This window comes from Drosophila sechellia, chromosome 3L (genome assembly GCF_004382195.2).
Source record: "Drosophila sechellia strain sech25 chromosome 3L, ASM438219v1, whole genome shotgun sequence".
Classification (NCBI taxonomy): Eukaryota; Metazoa; Arthropoda; class Insecta; order Diptera; family Drosophilidae; genus Drosophila; species Drosophila sechellia.
This window is the reverse complement of record NC_045951.1, coordinates 2,389,793-2,415,860: the sequence shown is the minus strand read 5'-3', so window position 1 is coordinate 2,415,860 and position 26,068 is coordinate 2,389,793. Positions and strand designations below refer to the sequence as shown.

General features: G+C 42.6%; 6 protein-coding genes across 14 annotated transcripts in view; 3 read left to right on the top strand and 3 right to left on the bottom strand.

The window, feature by feature from the left end:
* The window catches only part of LOC6610486 (supervillin), a 106,006-nt gene extending 94,098 nt beyond the window's left edge, over positions 1 to 11,908 (bottom strand). For 2 of the 9 annotated variants that reach the window (XM_032719659.1, XM_032719660.1), the window contains exon 1: positions 11,107 to 11,905. In XM_032719659.1, the coding sequence (XP_032575550.1) occupies positions 11,107 to 11,121 (15 nt within the window). In that variant the 5' untranslated portion in view covers positions 11,122 to 11,905. Of the gene's footprint in view, positions 1 to 11,106 lie in introns of all 9 variants that reach the window. The other 7 variants (XM_032719662.1, XM_032719666.1, XM_032719654.1 and 4 more) reach the window with 4 other exon arrangements.
* LOC6610484 lies at positions 8,856 to 9,612 on the top strand. Its single transcript, XM_032719702.1, has 2 exons — positions 8,856 to 9,401; positions 9,458 to 9,612. The coding sequence occupies exons 1-2, from the start codon at positions 8,934 to 8,936 to the stop codon at positions 9,605 to 9,607; spliced, it is 618 nt and encodes a 205-aa protein (XP_032575593.1). The 5' UTR covers positions 8,856 to 8,933; the 3' UTR covers positions 9,608 to 9,612.
* On the top strand, positions 9,629 to 10,238 carry LOC6610483. The gene is made up of 2 exons (XM_002035027.2): positions 9,629 to 9,978; positions 10,040 to 10,238. The coding sequence occupies exons 1-2, from the start codon at positions 9,694 to 9,696 to the stop codon at positions 10,154 to 10,156; spliced, it is 402 nt and encodes a 133-aa protein (XP_002035063.1). The 5' UTR covers positions 9,629 to 9,693; the 3' UTR covers positions 10,157 to 10,238.
* On the bottom strand, positions 10,212 to 11,090 carry LOC6610482 (mitotic-spindle organizing protein 1). Its single transcript, XM_032719704.1, has one exon. It carries the CDS (start codon positions 10,537 to 10,539, stop codon positions 10,291 to 10,293), a length of 249 nt encoding a protein of 82 aa, XP_032575595.1. The 5' UTR covers positions 10,540 to 11,090; the 3' UTR covers positions 10,212 to 10,290.
* Positions 11,909 to 22,158: 10,250 nt separating the features above from the next.
* On the top strand, positions 22,159 to 23,236 carry LOC6610481 (uncharacterized protein C7orf50 homolog). Its single transcript, XM_002035025.2, has 2 exons — positions 22,159 to 22,436; positions 22,493 to 23,236. The coding sequence occupies exons 1-2, from the start codon at positions 22,280 to 22,282 to the stop codon at positions 23,167 to 23,169; spliced, it is 834 nt and encodes a 277-aa protein (XP_002035061.1). The 5' UTR covers positions 22,159 to 22,279; the 3' UTR covers positions 23,170 to 23,236.
* LOC6610480 (nucleolar MIF4G domain-containing protein 1 homolog) lies at positions 23,220 to 25,999 on the bottom strand. The gene is made up of 2 exons (XM_002035024.2): positions 25,038 to 25,999; positions 23,220 to 24,984 (listed from the first exon to the last, which is right to left on the bottom strand). Exons 1-2 carry the CDS (start codon positions 25,915 to 25,917, stop codon positions 23,300 to 23,302), a joined length of 2,565 nt encoding a protein of 854 aa, XP_002035060.1. The 5' UTR covers positions 25,918 to 25,999; the 3' UTR covers positions 23,220 to 23,299.
* Between the last annotated feature and the right edge of the window lie 69 nt (positions 26,000 to 26,068).

The window sequence follows — 26,068 nt, the reverse complement described above, 5'->3', positions numbered from 1 at the left end:
TGTGATCAACTTCTGGTTATGAATGTTCCCGAAAATAGCATCTCTATAACACTGATCGAAGATGTTCCACTTGTGTCACATAAATATGTCCGAATGATTCACTAGGCTCGTATATAAAACGATGGCTAATGCAATTATCTGTAGTCCAAAGGTAGGAAAACTGTTTAGACAGCTTGGAAAATCGAAAACGAGCCCCGAGCTATGCGGAAGATCTAGTCGGTGGCGAAACTAAAGTGCACTCGAAAGTGGGTGAAGTGAGTTCCATCTAATTATAGTCGGACATTTGCTATATATACACTGGGGAAAGATCAGACGAGCGAGGAACGCGGCAATATGGGTCGCAATCCTCGAGAACTTGGGGTAGAGAACTACCTGGGCAAACTGGGATAACCTTGGATACTCAGCTTCATTCGCTTCAATAAAAATGTGTTCAAATCGGTTTCGCTAATTCCTTATTCGCAGCTGTGCGGCGAAAAGTTAATGAACTGAAACACGAATTTTAATTACATGTTTAATGACTTCAATTTAATATTATCGCTGCTCGTGGGGCGACTTCAAAGCTGCCAAGATTTATGCGGTAAGTGCTGTACGTTTCGAGGGATAAGTGAAGTGTATTTATAAACTTGGCAGCGTTATTTGAATACCGTTTTAAGTATCTGCCACATCCGCTTGCAAAAGCATCTCTGCGGCAGCCAAAAGAAGTTGAAATATCTGTGTCAGAGCGGAATATCCCCCAAGCTTATCACACACATTATGCAAAAAAGCCTCAAAAAACTCAAATGCCGAGCTGAAATTAAGAAATTTCTGCGCGGAGCTCAAGTCTTGAGGCTGACAGAAACAAGTGGTTGGGCTCCACTTGGCTCCACTTCTAATTCATTCGGGATGGCCCCCGACAAGCGAATGTCTCTGTCTTCCAGCGGTTCGCCTTTCGAGCATGCATAATCTATACTAATTTCTATGCTCGAAAACGCGGGGTCAACAACACGCCATTAGAACTGACCAACTCGGCTGGAAAAACTTCGGTTGAAACTCACCCGCTCCCGGATTTTATTATTATTATTTATATTTATGCACAGCACGTGTTGCACTTCTTGGCTGCAAGTCAGCATGTTTGTTTATCCCGACGAGCTAATGACTAGTGCGTGATATCGCTGATGTTGCCACATTCCCATTGTTTCAACAGGGAATCGCCGAAGGGAGGAGTATCTCTGGGGTAGCCGGGTGAACCAGGAAGTACGCTCAGCTAACATCGCTCTGCAGCCTTCCTCGCATTTCAAATTATGCATATTTTGTTCATTTTTCACGTCGGACGGAGCCGAAAAATGTGAGAATTTGTTATGCTGATATGCTATGTTTTTGGGTTGGGGTTAACTCAAGAATCCTATGAAAGCCAACTGGGGAATATAATTCTAAGAGTTCATTTTGATCACTTTTCTTCAGCTAGAAATTGTTTGCTTACAACTATTTTCTCCTACAATTAGTCCAAAAATATCTTGTTATACCCAAGCAATTTTCCACTTGGCCAAAACATGTTTTCAAAAATTTCTATATTCCATAGATTCAAAACTTTTCGCCACTCAGCTCACAACTTTAACAGACCATGAAAGCGAAAAACAATTTTTGAAAGCAGCCGCCGGCATTAAAAGTGTTTTGTGGCTGCTGTAATTTCATAAGAAAATAAAAATTCTGCGTGGCCAACGCATGAGAAAATATTTTGCATATCTAAACGAAAAAAAACAAACAGACGAAACTTGTCGCTTTCGTTTTCAAATATCGGGGCGTTGAACTTTTCCCAGAAAAGCCGCGTTTGACATGGAGATCTTGGGCAGTCGGCCGGTGGGCCCCCGATTTTACCTATTGGTTTACACTTCACCTTTCTTGCTGTTTGTTATACAAAACCGACTTTCACTGGAAGTCATTAATTTTCACCCAAACTCGAGTGTGAGCCAAAGAAATCAGCATTTGATCCACAGACACACACATGTAAATCGATTTTTAATTGCTACGAAATGTGCGTTGGGAAACTGGGGAGCCTAAAAAGCAGGTGGTAAGTATGCATTCAAATTTATGAAAATTATTTGTCTGATTATAAATTCAACTTCTGGGAAGGGGGATCACAGATTGAGCTGCAGAGCCGGCTAATTTGTAGCGTTTAGTTAACTTCGATTCGATAGGGAAACACAAAATCTGCATAATTACGCGAAACTCTCGAGGGCCTTTTGCGTAAGCTTATGTGGGATTTGGGATTTCGTTTTGGATGAATGAAATGTTAATCGGAGCAACAGGTTCACTGGAGATGCCTCAATCCGAGCTTATGTCTCAGATATGGGACTATAAATGAAGAAATTGGTAATAGTAATGTGAGTAGAGTCGTACTTCTAAAGGAAATATAAGTTCTTGCTTAAAGTGCGAGTTTAATTAGCACCTTAAATTTCAGCCCAAATTGATTTTCTGTTTCAGTATGGATCTGCAATTAACGCCTTGAAAGATTTGTGTGTTTGTTTAAAGAATTCGTATCCCTCTGTCGACACAAAAGACAGAACAAAGTCTTTCAATGGAAATATTAAAAGTTTGTTTAGCTTTGCGTGGGCAGTGACTAAAGACGTATAACTTTAACGATCATTCAGGGCTGGCTGGGGAAAATGGCATCAACGGCTGGGGAAAGATTTCAAAATAAACACAGACAGCGATCTTTGTGAGAGTTCACAAAGCGGAGCATTTTATTGCGAGACGAGCCAGAAAATGCATTTTTTGCACGCTTCGCTTTAAGCGGTTGAACTTGTTTTTTGTGCTGCTTTGTGGGATTAACAAGCCATTAACACGTCTCGAGTACTTTCAGTCCCAAGACCTTGACCCAGCCATCTGAAAAAAGGAGGTAATCGACGGGTAAGACCGAACTTCAATGTCGAACGGGCGTATGCCAGACTTAATTATGAATTGCTAAAGGCACTTGTTCGAAAATTGTACATTATATACTAACACGCCAGAAACGTGCATCTTCTTGCGCTACTCAGCTATTTCCGTAATATTTTCGGGTTTAAAATACTCAAAATGGATTTTGCCATGGCCCAAAAAAAAGAATTCACATCATCATTTTGTTTATAATGCGTATGGCGGCAGCCAAACGAGATTTTGAAGCGTATTTATTTTTTTATTTGGCGTACACGTAATTATTTTGAAGGTGTGTTAGACGGAGAATGAATATGTTTTTCGGTAATAAATATTTTACATTTAAAGTTGTGTGATTAATGAAGTAAACAATGGTTATAGTTCTTCCTTGTAAGAGTAAGGTGTCAAAAGTGTATTTGATTTTCTACACAAACCAGTGAATGATCATTTTTGCTCAGTGCTTATTTTCAAAATATTATTTTTGTGTGTATTTCGTTTTCAATTTTCTTTGCTTTGCTGACAGACAGTTCAGTTAAAAGCTAGAGGAAATTTCTTTGGCAGAAAATCGAGATGTGCAAAAATTATAGAATATATGTGCAAAGACCGCATGGGAATATATTTAGTTAATGCCGGCAAAATCTTCGAGTTTGTATATATACACCTGAGATTTGCGGATGAAAAATGTGAATCTTTCGCGAATGAATCACTTTTGAATCAGTTGAATCGTTTATACTATGTGTGCCGAATCAAATAGTTAGTTCTCGTTATTTACGAGCTCCGAGGGCAAGGCCAAGTTTGGCATCATTTTAGACTTTGGCTAGACAAGTGACTAGTACGAATAGAAAGGAAGCCGACAATTTGCATGCTAGACCAAAGGCATTAAATTAATTTCGCATATCGCGAAGCTGTTTCTAACATCCTTTGAGCGGAAAAAATAGCCGGAAGCTAGCATTTTAAATATCCGCTCGGCAACAAAGACCGCAATTGAACGGACAGTGATTACGGTTCGAGTTTAGTCGAGAAATTATATGGTAAACTTTCAATCTTCACAGTCAATGGATGCCAGACAAACTGCGAACATGGCTACATGGATACATTGGTACATTGGCACATGGATACATGACAGGTGGTCTAGATTTTGTGGCCCAAGGTTCGAGCCTTCATTGCGGATTAGTTGCAATTATTGTGGCCTCTTGACATTCTTCTTTATGAAAGACAGCAGCGGTCAACACAAAACTCAGCACTTACGCACTATCGATTTTTGTCCGGGCTTAAACCTATTAAAAGCCGCCACTTCCAAAGAGTGTCATCGATTGGTGTTTGTTTGTTTGACAATAAAAGTAGCCGGCATCATCGAATAGAAAGATACATCAGCGAACTTGCCCCTGAGGGTCTTCAATTAAATGACCAAATGGCCAAATGACCAAAGGGACTGCGATAAAGAGCAATAAACTAAGGGCTAAACCGAGTAATTAAAGAGCAGCCCATTTGATTTTGTTTGTTTTGTCTTCTTCCTGCCCACCAAATTGTTATTGAACTTAATTGGATTTGGTAACTACTTGAGCCGAAATGGATGAGAAAGAGTAACCGAAACCCCGAAGAGCAATCAAAATTGGAAAATTGTTTTCTTTATATAAGTGCATTGAGCAACGAATATGGATTCAGTTGATTTTAATCGGATTTTAACAAACTGTTGGTGGCGAGCCACAGAAAAGTGCAATGAAAGCCAATTGCATCGTAAAACGATCTCGGAATACTGCAGAAACAATTGTGCAATAAAGTAGAAACAGATAAAGAAAACGCTGCGATTCCGAGTTTTAACTCAATTTAATTTCTGAATTTAAAGATATCAATCTAACTCAGTGGACCACACAGTGGTTTTTCTAGTAATTTTCCATTTTATTTTCCATCTACATTTTACGACACAATTTTTCCACTTAATGCCAAAGATTTACTCTTCGTCCGCTACGATCACGTAACAAATTTCATTTACTCAGCCGACGTGCGCACTTCAGCTTGAAATAATAAAATCAATTGGAATACGATAAGAACAAGGACAACACTTTTACTATAGTATAGTATACACTTTACTTAGTTACAACATTGAAGAGTAAAACTTTTCCCTTTTATTCGCTTTTATCTGAATAACAAGGAAAAAGAATTGAAACTCCATTCGACAGGCCATTCAACGTGAGCCAACAATTACACAACTCTCGGGCACCAAAAACATGGCCATAAAAAGCCCATTTCATCAATGTCAGACGCAGGGGATTGCCCTCATCCCCCGATCCCCCGGTCCAGCTGCAGCTCCACCTGGCATGTGTCATGGGTACATGGACATGCCCATCAGCATCAGCATATGAAACGTTTTTCACATTTTGTGATTTCTTTTTATTTTATTTTCCAGCTGGCACACGTGCGGCAATTAAACGAGCAGCCAATAATTTCGCTTAATAACACACAAAAAATACTGGCATGGCATGAGGAGTATAGTGGTTCAATCGAACGTAATTATGGTACTTAAGGTAATGTTTTTTAACGCATTTCTTCGCAGACTTTTGAAGGTCATTGGGTAGCAGCATTTGCATCGATTAAATTAAATATAGATAGAGGCACAACAACAATAAAAGTAATGCCTGCCTCGGACTCGTGGCCTCAGTCATGCCAAGTTTATCGATGGAGAAAAACACGAAAACAAGTTTTCCTCGTGGCTCTATCGAATTACATTGGAGCGTGAGTTCCGCTTTTAATACGATTCTAGGTGGGAAATATATACGCCTGATTCGCTACGGTAATGTTAAGACCCGTAAAAACCCTTACGCCTACAAAAAAAAACACCTCAACAAATGGTTATGATCCACGCCTCAAAGGCAATGAACTTGAACCTCCGCGTAAAATATTCAAATTCAAAGGTTTTCCTCTTTTCCCCAATTGATAGGGCATGAAATGAGTTTGTCAAAGATAAATCATCCTCCCAGATCGAGAAGAAAGGCCAGCAAAGAAAGAAACAGGTAGGAATGAAAACCGTATAGTATTTATTCTTTCTTTAGCCTGGCATTTCAAGGAATTACAGAATCCTGTTCTCTAGTTTCAGGTAGTTGGTGTGGGTGTGTCGTCTTATTGTTTCTTGCTGCATCATAAAATGTTTGTTTGGAACGAAGGTAAAAAGGTATTTTAGGGTTGTTTCGAAAAGGGTTTCCTGAACTTTAATTGCGTGTTCAGGACCTCGAGGTAATTAAATTGATACATATTTCATGTCAGGAGAATGCGGAATTATATGGTCCACACCCCAGAGAAAAAGGAACCCCAAAGAGGATGAAAGCCTCGCCCAAAACACAAACAGAATTCCACAGCGCTAAGCCAGGGATTTATTCTGGCCAAGATCAAATGGCCAGTGACTCCTATAATAAGGCTCTTATTACGCACCCAGACGAACCCATCCCAATTCGAATTCAAAACCACAGACGACATTTGAGGATCAGCAATGCGCTCAAGTGTAAATCTGGAGCAAATCCATATCAATATCAATATAGATCATCTCGTCTTGCCCAAGTTGTTGACCCAGTGTAACGGCAATCCAAGGTTCTAGCGATAGCCTAAGCATCACATTCACTTTAGAAACTTTAGAATTTTTTGTTGGCTCTTGCAATAATAAAAAAATCTTCGTATAAAAATATGTCGCATTTCTGATGTATGAGGCTTTCTGTTCCGAGTTCTTATCGACTCAGCCACAATATCATTTGTCAAAGTGTCAACTCCGGGCATTGTTTGTGTTTATATACGAGCACAGTCTGGTGTGGCATCTTCGTTTCGCCCTTTGTTTTTTTTTTTGCTGTCTGTCCGAAATCTGAGCATTGAAAATTGAGTAATATGCACGGGTTTTCGGTATGCGGGCCTCTTTGGAGATGGGTTAGTCGAGATTGGCGGCCAGTGATGCGGCATTTTATAATAATGCAGAGAGAAGAACGATGAGGCATGCTATGCGAGCACTGAAGATTGGGGATTGGCTTTTTGCCGTTGCAGGCAGGTTCACGAGATTGAAGATTCATTGCTTCTCTGACAAGGCCGGTAGCCCAAAGTGGATAAGGGGCATGCAGTTAAAAATGATCAAGATTAGCGCTTGATGGAAAGTCAAGGTGAGCCGGGTTTGAAAAGTTCTTAGATAGTCTTCGGCTTAAAAGCTTTTATACAAGAAACCCATGGATTGTTAGATGTAAAGTGTTTATAATGGCCATAGGTTAATTATATGAACTCAGATTTCTAAACCAAGCACACAGCGCGGCAAATCTTTATAAATTAATATGGTCGCATTAATTGATCTTTCAACCATTTCTACAACATCAGAGATTTATTCTCTGAATAAACAGTTTTCACTCGAAAAAACCAACGTACATAACCATTTCAAACACTGAAATTAAGCAACATCCGTTAATGTAATCAGATTTAGCCGTTTTTGGTAACCGATCTCAAGCGAATTTTGCTCACTTGACACCTGAAGTGTCGTCACCTGTCGCACGAGCAGACCTTTCACAGAAACCCAGACATTTTCAGCCGTCAATTGATTATACAATTTGCCAGTAAAGTTACCAGTTAATGGTTTCTATCGAAAAATGTATTAACATTGACCGCAGTCAAAGTTGCAATTTCACACGATTCGCGGGGAGTGAAAGAGAGTAAAAGAGAGACACCCACCTGAGCGGACTAATTGCAGGTGGGCCCAAAAGCGAGTTGGCGTTTTGGCCAAAGAAATTTCGTTGTGGTGCTGATTTATGCTCGAGTGTTTTGACAACAGGCCGAAGACTTTCAAAACGATTTATTTGGCTTTTTGCAAATCATTTTCCAAATTGAAATTGGGTTAATTGAGCTTGACTTTGAACAGTTAAAAGGGTAGTGGAATTTTTGTGTGTAGGCAGTTGTTCCAGAGAAATGTGGATAGAATACTGAGAGACGCAGAGTTTCGTAATCGATCTGTGTGAAGTCGTAGAAATGCAATTTGTGGTTTCAAAGCGTCTTGAATGAAAGCCCCATTCGGGCTCAACGCTTGAGTAGTTTGGCCTGAAGATGCTGGAAACGGGGAGAAATAATGGCTTTAAAATGGTAATGCTGATACGCTCAGGTAAATAAGTGGGCAAGTGGATCAATTCTAAGTCTTCTCAATTCATCCGCAGATGCAGAGATGTCAACTTTCCACATGATCGATGAACCATCAGGAGTGGCTTAAGAATATTCCAAACGAAGTCCGCTAATCAAAGAACTATCACAATAGAACCAAAGATTTTCACTTCATTAGGTGCGTCTTTGTCCCGCGAGTCTATGGAGATACATCGGCATAAGCCATACAACTCCATGCTATCCACCGTTAAATTGTTTTTCGTTCGGCATTTTCGTAATTTACTTGATTAAATGCATTGATCATTAGGCGTTCTCCGTCGAGAGCAAAACTAGTTTACAGAATCCAGATAGTGGCAGGAAGCTGGCACACAAAAATGCTCGTCGAAGGTAAGCCACATTTTCAACCGAAAAACACAAGACCCAGAGGAAAGACAAAAACACACAATGAACTGAGGAGACACCTGCCGTAGTCCAAGCCGTTAGCAGTTGGCTACTGCCACACAATGGACCCAAGTCGAAGTCGAGCTGGAGGTGGAAGTGGAGGTATCTGGTATGCAACCTGTAGATATGCGCTTTATAATTGCATGAACCGCTGCACCAACTGACCCACTTCGGCACACCATACAGACTCTACTATAGAACCCCAGTCTTGGGCACCCGCAGTCCGGCAATAATGAAGCTTGTTCTGCGGCTTCTGTGGGCCCCCAAATAAAAATAAAAAAAAAAACAGAAAATAGAAAAATGAATAGGCTAAATTAGTTTAAAACAAATGTAAGCCCGCATGAGCGAACGAGTTAAGGCGATAATTTATGCAATTGCCTCGAGTCTTTGAACTTTTCAAACGAAACCAACAACCCAGCAAGCTTTTCTTGTTTGCTTTGGCACCTTAGGGAAAATTGAAAATTAGTAGTCAAAAAGTTCAGCTTTTCAGCATGGATTCGCTGCTCCAGAAGATCTCCGAGTTGTTTCATAACTTTACTTCCCCCATTGCAGCGGTGGTATACAGTCCTAAGAATGTAGAGAACGCAGAAGAAACCAAAACCTCTGCAAACCAAATACCAGAAGCTTTGAGCCAGGAAACTGCAAAGCCGGAAACTGGGAAGCCGGACTCTGATCGCCCTTCACCTGATACCACTGAACCCCTAACCTCTGGTGATATTCCAACCCCAGATGTCAAGTTGCAAAAGTTCAGGGAACAAACAGCCCCACATTTAAACTACGAGCTAGAGTTTGTTAACTTCGTAGATCGCAACGCCCCTCAGGGTCTATCGAAGAAGTTAATGGATATAATGCCCTATCTGGAAGTCAGCTTTTTGTCCTGGCCAGCGTTTTGGATTTGGCGCGGCTACAACTGGCAGTCCGCACGGAAAACGGAGAGAATCGCCTTTTACATTCAAAGGGTTTGAAATACGGCAGTCTGCCGTGCAATTAACATATTAAAAACTATTCATTTCAGACCTATCAACAGGCCAAGCTAATGCAGTTGGCTATCTTAACCACTGGTCTGTTCACGATATCAATGGGTCGACCTGCCGGCATACCAATAGAAATGCACACTGTGCACAATAATCAGGAAGAAACAGATGACATCGGAGACTCCTCTTAGTTCAGGTAAGCCTTGATATATGTTTCTGTCCAGACTTTACACACACACAATACACAACATTCGGTCGAAAATTAAACCTTTTGAAGATGGGCATCCAAAATTATTACGGCAATCTGAAGGAGAAGTTCTTGACGAGGCTCAAGCCAAAGGAGGAGGAACCAGCCAAGCCAAGAGCCCACCCACCTCGGATGCATAATCTTGGCGAGGAGATAAGTTTACTGGTGCATTCGCAATCCTTTGAAAAGGCCTACAGTACTGCAGCACCATTTCTTTTCGCCAGTTTGGGGGCGTGGCCGGGCTATTGGCTGTTCAGAGGAATGGATTACCATGTTCATCGATCGCACATTCCATTGCCCATCTACATAAGACAGGTGAGTCGTTTGCTGCTTCGGTTTGCCATAAACTTTTTAGCTAAACACATTATCATCTTAGACCTACTATCAAGCCAAAGTGGTGCAGCTTTTCATTATCTTGGCCGGCACATATACCGTCTTCAGAAACGCCAGTCGCTTGCGTTTGATGAATGCAAATAGAGTGGGCCCGAATTGAAGCCTTCAAAAATCATGCAATGGATGTCCAAGAACCAGCGTCTTACAAATTTCGGAAACAGACCATCGGAGAGTTGAACTTTTAATTTAACAAACACAAAATATAAACACAAAAATACATTTTATATGCATTTCCTACAAAGTTGAGTCTGTTGATGCAGCCGATTCTTCGGAATCATTACTTTCCTTATCTTCATCATCTTGAGCCTCCCTTCTAATGGTCTGGATTACGTGTGCTAGTGCGCCACCAGAGACACCATTGTCCACCAGTTCGATGCAGATTTTAAGGGATTCCTTGCTGAGGCCGGAGTTCAGTACATCCGATATGGTTTGCAGAATAGTCAAGCGATCGTCGGATTTATGTTGTGTCGGTTGTTCTGACATACTTATTGCACAAATTTTGATATGAACTCTGAATAAATATCAAAATAATTTAGGCGCAATGCTGACAGTTAGCTCAAATGCAATCGATTGAGTGTATTATTTACAAGTGATTAATGATCTGTCACACTGTCAAAATATTTGATTTCCCTTCATAATCCCAGGCTGGCACATTTGTTCTGCTAACCCGAACCCCGATGCCTAACCGTAATCCACATTGCCAGCTATAAATCGTAACACCGTTTCAAGTTCAAAGTTCAGTAATGAGGCACCTGCTCCAGTGAACCCCCATTCGCTCGCCATCCGATCTGCCCGCTGCCAAGTGGAAAGATAAATTAGCTACAAATTAAACAAATTATATACGCCAGAGATGCGTGCCCCTCACAGCCATTTTGAAGCGGAGGGGAGAATTGTAAATGCTGAAGAAATCTCAAATCTCAGCTGGCGCACAATTAAAAAACGCTTAAATGAAGATCTTTTTCAGTCGGCAAGTGCAGTGCCGCCAGCATGTGATAAGTAAGAGCAAACACTTAATCGTGAGAGGGGATCTATTGTATCGCTTGGCCTCACCTGTATGAGATACATTTTCCGCTTTTTTTTCGACGCTCCGCACAACGAATGCTAATTATGCAGCATCTGATGTGGTGATGATGAAGTGGTTACTGTCTTGCTCTACTTGGAATGCAGCTCACTTTTCGTATGTTTTATGGGTCTGGTGCAATTGCGATCAATTGGAAACCGAAAAGAAGGCGATCTCGGGACTTTTTCACTCAATGAAAATCAATTGAAAAACGTTTTCGCTGCGAAAATGTAGAACTTCACTTGGTAGCGAAGCAATTTGCAGCTTTAACTGAGGCGTTCAAACTAAAACAGTTGGCCGTGTCTTATTGTACAGTTGTATATAGTCGGGCTATATAAACGCAATTAGTCAGCAGCACGTAAACACAAACTAAATGAAAGGCAAGTGGGGTAGATATTGAACTCGCTTGTCTTGTGGCAGTGAAATTAGCCCGATCGAAGGGGGTAGTACATAAACTTTTCAGAGGGTGTTTCCCTGCTTAACACACTTCGCTTGCTATGGCAATAGGTTTGCAAATGCCTTTGCAAGGTGTTCACACCGCACAAAATCGATCAAACAAATATTTTCAAACACGATTGGCCAGCTCAATGTATGGGAACTTGAGCGGTCTTTTGGTATTTCGAGGTTTCTCTTCGCTGTTTGTTTATGCTTTATTTATTTACACAAATATGTACAGTTCGTGGGTTTAGGTTTAGTGCGTGGTTTAGTGCATATTTTAGTGTATTTGTCATTTGAATATTGTTTTCTAAATTATTATTCGTAAACGCGTTTGAATGACCATCGTGTTTGTGAGTTGAGCGCGAACTGAATTGAAATTCCGCTGGGCTGTAGCTGCAAAGCAGCTTGTGGATTGTATCTTATGGATTCCATGCAACCTCATCATGAGGTTCGCTTCGAACATGTTTGGAAATATCTCTGATAGCCGCCGGATCAAACAGGTTGCGCACGATTGGGAATGTTCGGATATGTTCCCAAGATTCCCGGGGCTGCACTTGAAATCGCTTCGACATTTCTTGATGTCACAACTTCGGAATTCGGATTATTCTGGGGACGGGATGGAGGCGCCCACTAGGAATTTAGTTAATTTGTTGATTATTCCGAGCACCATGGATGGGGCAGAAATTGGATGCTAATGAATGCTAAATGGTTTTAATGGTTGAAAAGACTAAGGGATGAATAGCATGGGGCGAACATACGTGAGTTGGTCATGGGTTAGAGGTGGATTATTTGTACTTTTATGATACTAAATAAAACTAATTAATATTAAGGAAAGTGTGTATAGCTTAAACTTTAGGCACCCTTTTGCCTAGCCCAGTCATATTCAACCCAAACCCAAAACCTCATAACTATTCACCTCTCCACACCCAGGCGCATATCTCAGCTTGTGGAACTCATTGCAACAGGTTCGCCGGGCATTAAAAATAAAAGCTGCAGAAATCCATAAGGCGAAAAAAAAACGAGACCATAATAATTAATACCGATCGGCCGAGAAACCCACCAAACTCCGCCAAAGGAAAGAAGTGCGTAAGTAAAATAAAGAAAAACAGGAAATTGTTGCGAAATATTTCATAACCTGCCAGCGAGAGATGACAAAACTGCGAATGGATCTGCATCTTGTGAAGAAATTTCACCCAAATACCAAGGTGAAGGGGGTGTGGTGTCTTGGCCAATAATCGTTCACCCTTGAAATCGACTTTCAATTTGCAAAAGTATAAAAAATGAAAATAAAAAGGAAACTTGCGGCCAATTTCATTGGCCATGCCTGCCCGATTCTCTGGCATCTTGTGGCACAAATGTGTGGCACCGTGATAAATGCACCGAATAAGACGGGAGAAATAAAATCAAAATGAGCCAAGACAAAAAACCTGCAATCAGCAAACGAAAGTGAAACAAAAGTGCCGACGAGCGAGCAAGAGAGACGGGAAAAGACATCGGGAACGCTCAGCGAAAAACTTGCAATTTCCATTTTAAATACGCAACAACTTTCGGCTAGAGGCAGGCTGCCAGCCACAAGGAGTCCACCTCGTTGGTCCACCCCGCCCCTCATGCAGCTGCTCAAAAACCATAAAGGAAGGGGCGGGAGGCAATGGGTCTTAGGACCAGATCCAGACTTACACTTAGAGAAAGTGGCAGGAATAAATTTAGTAAATTTAAATATCTTGGTCTGTGTAAAATGAATCGAAAATGAATCCTTATTTAGAAAGAGGCACACAGTATCCTTCATAATATTCATATTAAAAAAATGTTCAATGCTATATATCGTTTTCATCGTGTATCCATGAACAACAAACGGCTTGGGCCGCAAACTCCTTGACTCGGCGATTTGTTGTCTGTGGATCGTCTGGCTCTTGATTGGAGCTGCCCTCCAGGAAGCGGACGGGGAGGAGCAGGAGCAGGCGAGGCAGGAGGAGCTTGGGAAGCCGTAGGAGTCTGGGCGGATTGGCGCTCTTTTGTTGGGTATGTCATCAGCATAAATTTCGCCTCGCATTCATCATAATTTCCATGCATTTAATTTGTATCATAAATTGTCTGCTTTAGACTCCTAGAGTCTGACACTGAGATTGCAAAGGGCCATAAATGCTGAGATATTAAATCTTGCATTAGTTCTGGAGCGACAGAGCTTTGCGTTTGCCAAGTTCCCAGCAAGTTCAACGAACGACTGGCATTTTCACTTTCACTTAAAGCAGCAGGGAAATGGGAAATGGGAAATGGGAAATGCAGGTTCAATGGTCACGCACTTGGCAAAACAGCAGCCGCAGCAGCAGCAACACAAGCTAATTGACATCCCTAGCCGGTGTCTGATTACCCAGCAGATTTTGCAAATGAGCCGGGCAAACATTGGTAAAAACAAGCCCAGACACTTGAGATACAACGATATGCATTCGCCAGATACAAAGGTACTGTGATGCAAAGATACAAACACACAAATTCACTCGACGCACGTTTGAATGCTGTGCAGCACGGCGATCAATAACAACAAAAGACTGGCAGACTGTCTGGGCCGAGATGGGATGGGATAGTTGTTGGCCAGGTTAAAGATCGTTAGGCGCGACAAGGGGTCAGGTAGTAGTGGTGGTGGTGAAGGAGATATGTTTCTATGATGGCCACGATAATCAAGGAGTGGAGGGTTTCTCCGTTCGGTTAATTTTCCACTTATTTCGCTAGCCGCCTGACCAAATGAGCCAATAACTTCATTGGTGAGCATAATCATGGGCTGCATTGATTGGAAAATCCATTATGCGCCTCGCTTTTCAGACTGCACATGCTAATGGCTCCCTTTTTACGAGCCACTTCCTCGCAGGAACCGGGGATTACGCAACTCCTCCCCGGGGGAAGTCCTAAGTAAAGAAATCAACTCCGTTTTTTATTGACTTACGCAATGATTTCCTTTAACTGCCTATGGCCCAAAAACGATATCGGTGAAACTTACCTGCGCGGAAAGGAAGATCGCAGACAGATGGCATTAGTCATATGCGAGGTGTACATGATATGCGTGGAAATGATTAAGCAATTTCCGTTGACATGCCATTTTCCAAATGGACCAGTAGAGAGTGAGAGTGCGGCGATAGCGAAATATGTATCTGCAACTGCAATCGCTCATAAATCAAGTTTGCTCCATCGAGGCTTACGTTCGTTCGGTTTATGGCGACAGATTTTGTGGCCAACCAAATGCAGTTAATGGTCAGGAATGTGGCGAAATGTGGCGAAAGGGAACTGCCGATATAATAGAGAGTTTCGGTTTCGTGCCGTTTTTATCTGGTGTTTAAGCGAAATGATTAGGAAACCAACTCACTAACAATTTTGCTCCAGATACTTGGGTAATTATACCCTAAGATTCCTTCAATCCTCAGGGTGTAATAGACTCAAATATAAGTAGTGTAGATAATAATTTAAGGATCATTTCCTTCATGGCCATTTAATATATATGTAATAAGAGAAATACGTTAATTTCCCACGCCAATTATCCGTGATCTAACCATGCAGCTTCCTTGATGCAATTCCCTTCATTTTCCCACACCTTTCTGATGTCTCAACTGGCGGTTCTCAAGGAAAACAAACCGCAGATCATCTGGCTCTACGCCTATGAGTTCCACCCCCAAACAACTCAAACACCTGCTGACCTGTGGCGCAATCTTTTTCCACCGATTGATGGATGGGACACTGTCAGGTAGTCGGGGGCAGCCACCAATCCAGCAGATACTTTCTGCCACATTGGTGTGAAATTTCGTTTCGTCTGAGGCCGCTCAAAGATATCTCTTTGAGGCGTTTTTGGAGCCCAACAGACCCACTCTGCGCCAAGTTCAATGGACGCTCGTTGGCAGACGCAGAAAAGGGTCTCCTTTTATGCTTCTTCAATTTTATGGACAGTTAAACAATTATATTTGGTATTTACAACACACCAGACGACCATTCGAGAGATACGCTATGAGAAAGATGATGCAATGCGGCAATCGACCAGCCACTGGCGATCAAAAGAAGGAGGAGTAGATGGCTTCAATCCAAGGAGCCGACCGGCGACAATCTGCCACTTGGCACTTTCGATTTTCGCTTTCGCAGTTTAAAAAAGAAAACATTTTGTTGCATTTTTTCCAGCTGGTCACGTAACGAGACCCCCGGCCAGCAAACCATCTGACCATTAAGAAATTCTCGAGGGTTGGGTGGGTGCTGCAGTGCCGAGGTATTTGAGACCTGAGCAACTGCACCCGCACCCACCCAATCGAGCTGCCACGCCCGGGCGGCATAAATCACTGGGGAAAAGCGCAGTCCATTCCATGGTGTGTACATAAATTTAATCGGGCGTTTTATATCAGCACCTCGACGGCGAAACTAGAAGACAATGCGCAATTCGCCTAAATATAGCCCAGACTTCGAATCCGTTCGTCATGCCAGATGCAATCTAAATGAGAACCGACTCCCGCTCCGGATCGACAGCACGTCCAGATCTCAAGTTATGATGGGTTATAGTTGGGGAAAAATACGAGTACTCTACACCAGATACTCCGTTGAATTGCAACAAGAAATTAAGAAACTAATTCGCTGATGAAATCTGGAAATTGAGGGAATTCCACATTCACCTACTACTTAGGAATCTGCCCTACCCAAAGTCATGTCCATTAAACCTTACGCATGTCTCGTAGAACGTACGCATCGATATGAAGAGACAGCAAAGTACGTTTGAATATTAACGAAACGAAAAAAACAAGATTTACCTATCCAGCTGCTGGTTTTGATTTTTATTTTAATTTTTTTATGGGCTCTACTCATATAGTTTTATGAAATCTGGCGTTTGTAGGTGCAAACCTATGATGTTGTTATTTCTGGTTTTGGTTTTTCTTGACGATTTCGGTTCATTTGTAAAATGCTCACGTGCCACGGATTTCTTGTTTGCCTAGACAAAGTTGTGGAAAAATAAAAAGTAGACGTATATGTGTATAATAGTGAAAAGAATGCCATGGAGAGGCACGTTTCGGGCTGAACGCAGTTCGAGAAATTTGTTTGCCTATTTTATGTTGATTCCTATGACGGACCCTAATCCGCGACATGCATCCTATGGCCGCCCATGGCCAATCCTTGACGTCTGACGAAGGGGAGTGCCGCTCGCAGTGTTTGCAAATTAATTGCCAACTTATATGCAAATATCATAATCACCATTCTTCAATTCAAATTACATGGCTGGCGCAGCACATAACGATCGTGTATTCCAGGGCTCTCGGCAAATCTCCATGCAAATTCAATTTGATCTTTTCTGCATTTCTGTCGAGGAACGAAAAACAAGGCGCGAAACGATTTTCCAACCCACGCAGCGATATCGAGTAACAGCAAACGTGTTTGCATGTGAACTTGAATGAAATGCCAAGCTCGAATTGGGTTACAGACAATTGCCCGAACGTAATTATACCAAAAGCCCACAGAGCACCAAACAATCTTGTCCCCATATGCTGACAGCCGGATTGATTGCTCGGCAAGGTTTTTGGGATCTGAGGAGCAGCTAATAAGCGGGCAAATTGGGGAGAAACCTCCGAGCATTATGGCATTTTAAACGGAACGACAGAATGGCAGCTGAAAACCAGAAATGTCGATCATTTGCTTTGCTGTATGTTTAGACCACAAGAACTCATTTCTTGGTAGGGTTCTTCTTGTTAATGGTTTACCAAGACAGTAGGAACACCACTAACCTGATATTTTACAAAAATATGGTCAACAAAAATAGAAACTTCTTCATTTAAACCAGTACAACCGAATCGAGAATTAATCTGTCAAGCTAAGCAAACAGCGATGATCATCTATCATAGTCAGGTGAAAACAAATAGAAATTATAAATGTGCTGCGGCCCAAAGCAAAGTCATTAAGTTGTCTGAAGTCTAACGCATTAACTTCTCATCCCCAGATGATCTAAAATCGGATTAGTGTGATATCTAGCCCAAATCGCTGTAATAGTGCTCCAAAATTAACAAATTCATAATCAAATTTGGTATGCCGAATGTTAATTTGTATCAATTTGCGGCCGACCGCAGAATGAAGAAAGAAACTACTATTTTTCTAGTTTTTCGCCAGGCACGCCAAATCAATCAAACCTTAGCAGTCGCACATGGAGCAAAACAATCAAAGCATTATCGCAAAAAACGGCGGACTGCAAAAACTAAAAACAAAGGAAAGATTAATGAACACAAATGTACATTGAATTGGTTGGCCCGACGCACTTTCACTTTCCTCCATCGAACGGGCCGAGAAAAACCGATAGGGCAAAGAAATTTATAGTTAGGAAACTATCCATCAGATACTACGAACCTACTTGACCCATTAAGACCCACCAAACAGGCACACGCAATGCAAAACGCATTGGGATATCGCTCGTTGTCCCTGGCAATTGTTTAATTGGATTGTTTATTGGGTGAATGGGGGTGGTTGCCATGCTCCCAGCGGGTTGGCCTATCTATTCCCGACCTCAATGTCCGCGAAATTGAGTCAACCCATGTTGCCCCCTTGTGCTGACCCAGTTCGCCATATTTCATGCTCAATTTTACTCTTTCAGGGTCACGTGAAACCAAATGGACTAACTAAAAGTGCTCGTATTTTTGCAACATTCCCCAAGGCCTTCCTATATCGCCACCGATGTCGTCAGATCGGTGGATTATTTTAGCTATCCCGCTGTTGGTTGTCCATTCTATATCTGTCTGTCGGTCTGTCTAATAAATTAATGGAACTCTTTCTGCAAAATTTATTTAAAGACAATTTTGAAAATCTCTACGAAAACATTTTAAAATATGTTTGGGGTTTTCTTATGAGAAACAATATATAGAAAAGTTTCTATTCTAAGGAATTCACTTTAGTTTTCGATAGATCTTAGGAAATGTACTGTTCAGGAGTATATTTAACAATTTCATACGGCTCGTTACACCAAGAATTTCAACGCATTTCATTAATCTTTGTGGACGTTCCATTATACCCGACTTGACCGTCTTGCTCTGTCTTGGCCAGACAATTTTTCATATTTTAACGAGCTAAAATTACGCGACTTATCGTAAAGGGACCCTGATATTATATAGCTATTGAATGCGGTCCAAGTGCCACCCCCAACAATCTGTCACAATTTATTTAAACACTTGCTCCCCCATGTCGTTACTCTGTCGCCCGAAAAACAAATTGTATTTGTTTCTCTCTATATGTGGCGATTGTTTTTTGGGATTTTCTCTGAAAACATTTCGTTGACGGAAGTGCGCGTGTCGGCGCGACGCCATTTAAGCCAAAAAATGAATATGGCCTTATAATGTGTATTTAACGATTCGGAAAACAGGCGAAAAGGCAGGCGATGCATTAATATTTCAGTCGCGTTTCGAACGCGCAAATCTGTGACGCCCTCGAGTCGCCGAATCCTGACTTGCATTGAGAATCGGAACGACGTTTAATATCCCTATATAGAAATCGCAATATCGGCAAACAGTAGCACATACATATAGGTAGATATCCACACATAGAGAACATATAAACCAGCCGGCCATCAACTAAACGGCCCATGGCCTGCATAAACAATTTGACGTCAATTCGAATGGAAAGAGAACAGAAGTATCTGACTTCGAAATCGAGCAAAATCAAAATAAACCCAATGAATGTGTATTTTCATATTTTCGCCTCACTCGGCTTCAGGAAATAAATCAAAAAGCTCATGGAAAGAAACCATTTTAAGCTAAATTATATACTGCAAAGAAAGCCGGCAATTTGTTTGCTCATAGTCTGGTCAGAGAATTTACGACCCAACTATCTGTGGGGCTTGAAATTGCACTCAACCCCTAATGGAGAATGACTCAACCATCCGACAACCAACCACCGATGAGCCAAAGGGCGTCTTTCGTTGGCCAACTTGCCAAGTTGCAATGGGCAACATTGAAAAATAAGTATGCAAAGAGCAGAATGTTTAGCCGCTGACCCTTAAAAAGCGATATTTGACATTTGTGCTCGAAATATACATTTAACGAGTGCCGCAAGGCAAAGTGAAAGTACAAAAGAGCATTTAAGGCGCAAGGTATGTGCTCGAAATCCAGGGTATATTATTCGATTCATTACTCATCAAGATGGAAATATTAATTATCCACATTTATTAGTTTCAAGAACCGCAGGAATGATATACAGCCTCACGAATTCCACTATAGCCCAAACTTTCAGGGGAAATGATGTGGAGCATCGATTCATTCATATTAGACGAACGAATGAGTTTAGTTCGAATACATATATCTTATTTTTGGGGGTCCTTAATTGCCGACGAACTGATCCATTTTTAGAGGAAAACTATTGGAAAAACACACGCCAGCGGAGAACGGCAGAGGTGAAAAACGATTCAGAAGATGCGGCTGCCAAATAGATACAAGTTGCTAGCGCATACAGTAGATACAGATTTGAATCCGAATCTGAATCTGAATCATGATGGACGCACACAAGTGGACCTCGGCCACACCTCCCCGCCTCAGCTTATGTAATAGTCTGTCCAACGGATGTGCCGAAATGTTTATAAACAAACAATTGCACAGAGAGAAAACGAGCATACAGATCTGAGACGATTTTTAATTGGATCATGGATAATATAAAATATTCAGCTGTGTTCCTGAATTTTAAGACTATTTATAATATTATGATCCTTAGCCAGGGGGCAGGAGATGCATTAGTTCCGAAAAGAAATGTGGGTTTACTTGAACTTACACTTATAGCGCGTACTGTCGAGCATTTACAACATGCCGAGCTTCATCATTCCAGAACAGAAAGTTGGACGATATTTCCTGCGTTCCGTTTGGGGTTGGCCTTTCAGGTGGGTTTGTTTAGGCCGCTCACGTTGTCACAGAAACCGCAGTCAGTGGGGGGTTAAGTAAAAAGTAGGGTCCGAAGTATGTTAGAAAGTAAAACGCGCGCAAAACAAATGCCACTATACTGATTAGTGGAAAGGCACAGGGGAACACACGCGTGCAACCGGCGAAGTTAACCGGAGTCGTTAGCCTTATTCTTTTTCTATTTGTTGTGACAGCTCGCTGTCTGCACTTTTGTTGTTGTGACTGTGGGCAAATCCAATTAGCCAGTAAAGATGCCGCCCCAACAATCAGATAGTAGTGGCAAATACCCCAGATATTTACGATATATCCACCGAAAAATTACTGAAATATCTTTGGGATTGTTTCGATTCGGAAGCCAAAGAGATTTGCTTAGAACTTGGGATAGAAACGCGTGGAAAGCCACCGAAGACCGCGACGGAAAAGCGGAAAGCGCGAGGGAAAACGCGATGCGACCGGGAACGCAACCAAAGCAGAACTGAATGGCCAGCGGAGGAATCCAATGGCCAACCAATTCTGAGGCGATCCCTGAGTGAGAGCTTTTCTCTCACTCGACATGGGCGGAAAACTGAGAAAAAGTCGGAAAATGCTATTTTAGCCCATGCCGGAAAACCACTCAAAGAGCCAAAGCATAATGAAGAAATTATGTGTGAACATTTTGACGTAGCAAATTGTTTACAACGATTTTTGGGTGGAAGGCGCTCCGGCGTTCAGCGGTTGAAAATGAAATTGCAATTGGCCAGGAATTTTTGAAAGAAATATTTCCGGGATATATATTTTAGGAAAATTCGAGATATGTGATTTATCGAAAATTTTTAATTTAAACTATAACTTCTTCATGGATTCAGTTTGGCCAACCTAAAGATATATTTTGCTCGACAAGCATTCATTAACAATCGATTTTATTTGGAATGCACATATATTTGATAACACTATAAACCGCCCTCGCAAATCTAAGTTAAAACGGTAAAACGTGTAATTGCTTAACTTATAACGGTACATTTTGATGGCGGCTTACACCCACACTTGTACGTACCTTGAAATGCAGCTGGAACGCAGGACCTTGCGACCACCAAGCAAACAACAGCTGTTGCAGGACACCCGCCTTCGCTTTTATCAATATGTCGCCTCTCCTTGATTTTATATTTACATTTGGATATTTCCTCGTCGTTTTAAAACCGATAAACAGCAATTTTCATTTTTATTTGCCGGTGACACACACACAAACACGCACGCACTGCCAAAAACACAAGCACACGCGCAAGTAAACAGTTGCATTTTGCCGGCTGGATTTGTTGTTGCCGCCGCCAGATAAAAAATGGAATAGGGATAAATTGCGCAGAAAACTTACCTGTAATACGGCTAATACCGCTCTTTACTTTAATCAAAGCTTTGTTAACTACTTAATCACTCTTACATTAATTAATCACAACTATCACACCGGTTTTATTTACGCGCCTTTAACACGACACGTATTTCGTTGATTTTGGCGCGATTTCGTTTAAAAAGAGACGGTGGGATGGCATAGGCGCTGCCCATACACACGCGAAATGCACTTTTTATGATTTATAGCTTGTTTATTTTGTTTTGATTATTTATTGTTAAACGAAAGCTAAAATTTGGCATTTGTTTGGCGCCGTTGCCAGATCGATTGTGGTTAGTCATATGGTGAGCCTGCTGCCAGACTGCGAGAGCAACCCACTTTTTAGTGTTGGCTAACAGAGGTATTTGGGCCTAGCTTGGCAACGCCATTCAGAAACACATTTTGTTTGTAACTAAAGAGGTTTTTTAAATTTTCTTTTGAATAACTTGGTGTACAAAGTTGATTTTTGAACGGCACACTTCTGAAATGGCCCGCACTGAACTGGAGAAAAAGGACAAGCGCCAGGGAAAAAAACGCAAGCACGAGGTGGCTACAAACCCTGAACATGCGGCCAGCGACGACGAGGTGGCCGACAAAAGTCTGATTCTAGCTTCACAGGTAGATCAAGAGGAGGCCGCAATAGGTGGGTTTCAACTCAAATCTATATCGGCTATGTGTAACATGTCCAAAAAATTACAGATAAACCCGCCAAGAGGCGGCAAAAAGAAGCAGAAGTATCGGTCGCTAAGAAACGTATCAGGAAAAACCAAGCGGAGGAGCAGGTGGCCGCCAGTGGAAGCGATGAAAGTCTTCCTCAGAAGACCCAAAAGAGAAAACAGGTGCAGGATGCAAACGAAACCAAAAAGCAGAAACGCAGCAAAACGCAGGAAAGTAACTCGGAAGACGACGACGATGCGGACTCGCAACCCACAACAGCGCAACTAAAAGAAGCAGCTCGTCCGGAGAACGCTTATGCAGTGGTTACCGTGCGCCAAAAGAAGAAACAGAAGCACCAGCAGCGCCTCGAGGCCCAAAAGAGTCAGAGCTCCAACAAAGATGCCCAAGTCAACAAGGAATATCTACTGAAATGGAAGGAATCCCGCCAGGATTGGAAGTTCAACAAACTGCGACAGATTTCCATACAACAAACCGCCTTTGATGTGGAGAAACTTGATGAGGAGCTGTGGCCAACTGCTCTGGAGTATTTGGCCAGTTCACAGGGAGCAGCGCGCTCCAAGATCAGTCAGTTGGCCGAGGAGGTGATCCAGAAACTGGACAAGGAGGGCGAGAAACTGGAGGACGAGGCGGAAAGGCGAAAGCTAATCGAGTCCACGCAGTACCAGCGGGCACGCGATCTCCTCCAAAGCTTCGACTAGATTATTATGTTAGTTGTTAATTTTTGCCTTAGGAATAAATTACACATGCCTTCCTATTTTACAAGAACTTGTTCTTGATTTGTTTTATAGCATCCTCATTATGTATAACATTTTACAAATTTACTTATAACTACAGGTCCACATAGGCTAAAAGTTTGTCAATGTGATCAACGCGCATCTGCAGAAGCTGTCGATCCTCGTCCTTCAGCTTAAGTTTGTCCAGCTGATCCTCTTTCAAAAGAAAATGCTGCAGGAAGAGCCTTACGCTTTGCTTAAACTGCTGCAGCTTGGTGTTTTTGGCCACTCTTTCGAACGTCTGATAAATCTCGCGTTCATCGTTAGCCAAAAGCAGCCTAACCATCACTTCCTTCATAAAGTAAAAGCTGAGCTTGTCCAGCTGCATAAAGTCCACGACTTTGAGCACTGACAGCTGCAGACCAGCAGCTAGGATTACGTGCTGCAGAAAACTAGCCAGGTTGCGAATCTGCGGCTTGGAAAGCTTATCGATATCATTGATTCTGTCCCAACTGGCAAACTGGAAAGCCAGTTGAAACTTTCTGTTGAATTGGCAGAACTTAAGGGCCAGATGAGCGTAGTAGGGATTAGCACGCTTCTCATTCAGAGCGCAATGGATGATCACGTAGGCCACCGCTCGCTGGTCCTTCAGAGCCAAATGCAGAATCTTCTCAAAGGCGTCCACATAATCGGCGGCACTCATGACGATGCAGAAGATATTCCTCCTTTCGGCTGTGTTCATCTGCTGCTTTCTGGCCAGCTCCAGTAGCTGGTCCGCAAAACCTCCGTTGGCAGACTTCGATGAGTTCTTATCCTGCTTTTGCTTGGCGGATCCCATCTCATCCAGATTTCCCGTCCAGGCGGAGCCCACAATCCACCATTTACCCACTTTATCAGCACGCAGGAGGTCCTGCAGGGTTATGTTCAGAGTCACCACGTAGCGATCATTTTTCAGCATGGCCTTCAGGCGCTTTCGCAGATTCTCCGCCAACTCGGGATCATACTGGGGCAGCTTTTGCATGTTGTTGTTTTTGACAGCATTCAGAATATCAACCATGAAACGCAGGCGCGGATTCTCTTTCAGTTCCAGTGGGGCACTGGCAATTTGCGATTGAACTTTTTGCATCATGGTCTTAAAGGCCAGTGGATCGTCCTTGCGCAGCCGGAAGCCAATGGACTGGAAGATCAGCAAAAGGCACTCCACGCTCTTCTCGCAAAGATGATCTGACAATTTGCCGATGAGCTCCATCAGCAAGTTCAGCTCGTAGATCTTGAAGAGGTACATGTAGCAGAGCACCAGTACTAGGTTATTCAGCTGCTTATCCTCCACCTCCAGGCTAGCGATGTTCTTGACGTAACCATCGAATATCTCCACGAAATTCTGCAGGAAATGCGCTCCAATCTCGCTGCCCACCTGGGCATGTAGGTAGGCCAGCAGCACCATGTGTTCCTGCACCATTCGCTCGTTGGTTCGCGTGGAGCCCAGAAGGGCTTCTTGAATTAACTTGGTCAGGGTCTCGTTCATGTTGTAGCGGGAGTTCTTCATGTACAGCTCCTCGATGCCGGCGGCAATCTTGTGCAGATTCGCTTCTGACAATCGATTGAGCAGACCTTTGCATTGCTTCAGAAGGCGAGCTAGTATCTCTGCCTGTTTTTCACTTGATCCCGCGCTGGCTGCCATCAAAGCTCGCTGATGTGGCGGTATGTACTTTTGACCGGCGGCTGAGGACTCGAGCTCCACGGGATCAGGCAGGATGTTTCCCTCGGCATCGCGTTTGCGTCCGTAGATGTCCTCTTTAACTGTAATTAATTCGTTAATTAAATGAATAACTCTAAACGATGTGTGTTCTCACCCTTGGGTGCATTCTCTTCCTGCTCCGAATCCTCCTCGCTCTGTTCTTCCTCTCCACTTAGGTCTTCATCATCATCTTCACCCTCAGAGCCACTGTCATCTTCTGGGAAGTTATCCATGGGCTCATTCCTGTCCTCCTCATCCTCTTCCTCATCGCTCCACATTCCCTCCTCCTCCGTTTCTTGCTGCTCCTTCAGCTTTTTCTTACGCTCCTGCTTCTCCTCCCACTTCCGCTTCTCCTCATCGTCATCCAGGACAAAGTCAAGCAGGTAGTCCAGGCCATCGTTGAACATCTTCCGCACCAAGCGGTTTTTGTCCTTGGATTTGTTGAGCTTCAGCTTCTTCTCCAGCTTGTTGATCTCGCGATCATCTTCCTCGTTCTCTATGCGAAGTTGCTTGATTCGCTGCTTCTTGGACTTGCTCTCCAGTTCCTTTTGCTGACGCAGTTCCTTCCGCCTGACCGCCTCTTCATCCTGTCTTTGGATGGCGCCTCCTGGCGTTTTCTTTACCTTCCTTCCCAGTGGTTCATAGACTTCCACTTTTTCCCTTGCGGGCATCAGAGCATCCACCTCCGCATCGCTGAAATCCGAATCTATGGACTCGTCATCGTCGCTGTCTATCTCACCGGACAAAAGTTGCTCCTTGGGTATTTCATCTGGATTTATTATTTTCGGCTTCTCGCTCCGTTTCTTCTTCTTGTTTTTGCCCAGTAGCGACTGCACTGCCAACGCCTCTGCCGCCGCCGCCACGCGCTGTGTACCGTTTGTTTTGCCGGCGAAATAAAGGCGTTTATTCTGCTTTTTGAACTCTGACTTTTGCTTTCTCTGCTCCTTGCGGGTCAAAGGTTTAGCTTTCGGCTCCTTTTTCTTTATTTTTGCCATTTTCAACGGCCTTTACCAGAGATTTCAGCTGGACCGAATTTAACAATTGTTGTGGTTGACAATCAGCTGTTCAAAACAAGTGTTGGACAACCCACGTGCTTTTACACGGGTGTAGGTAACAGCAGTTTGAGAGGAATCTGGATTTAGTAAT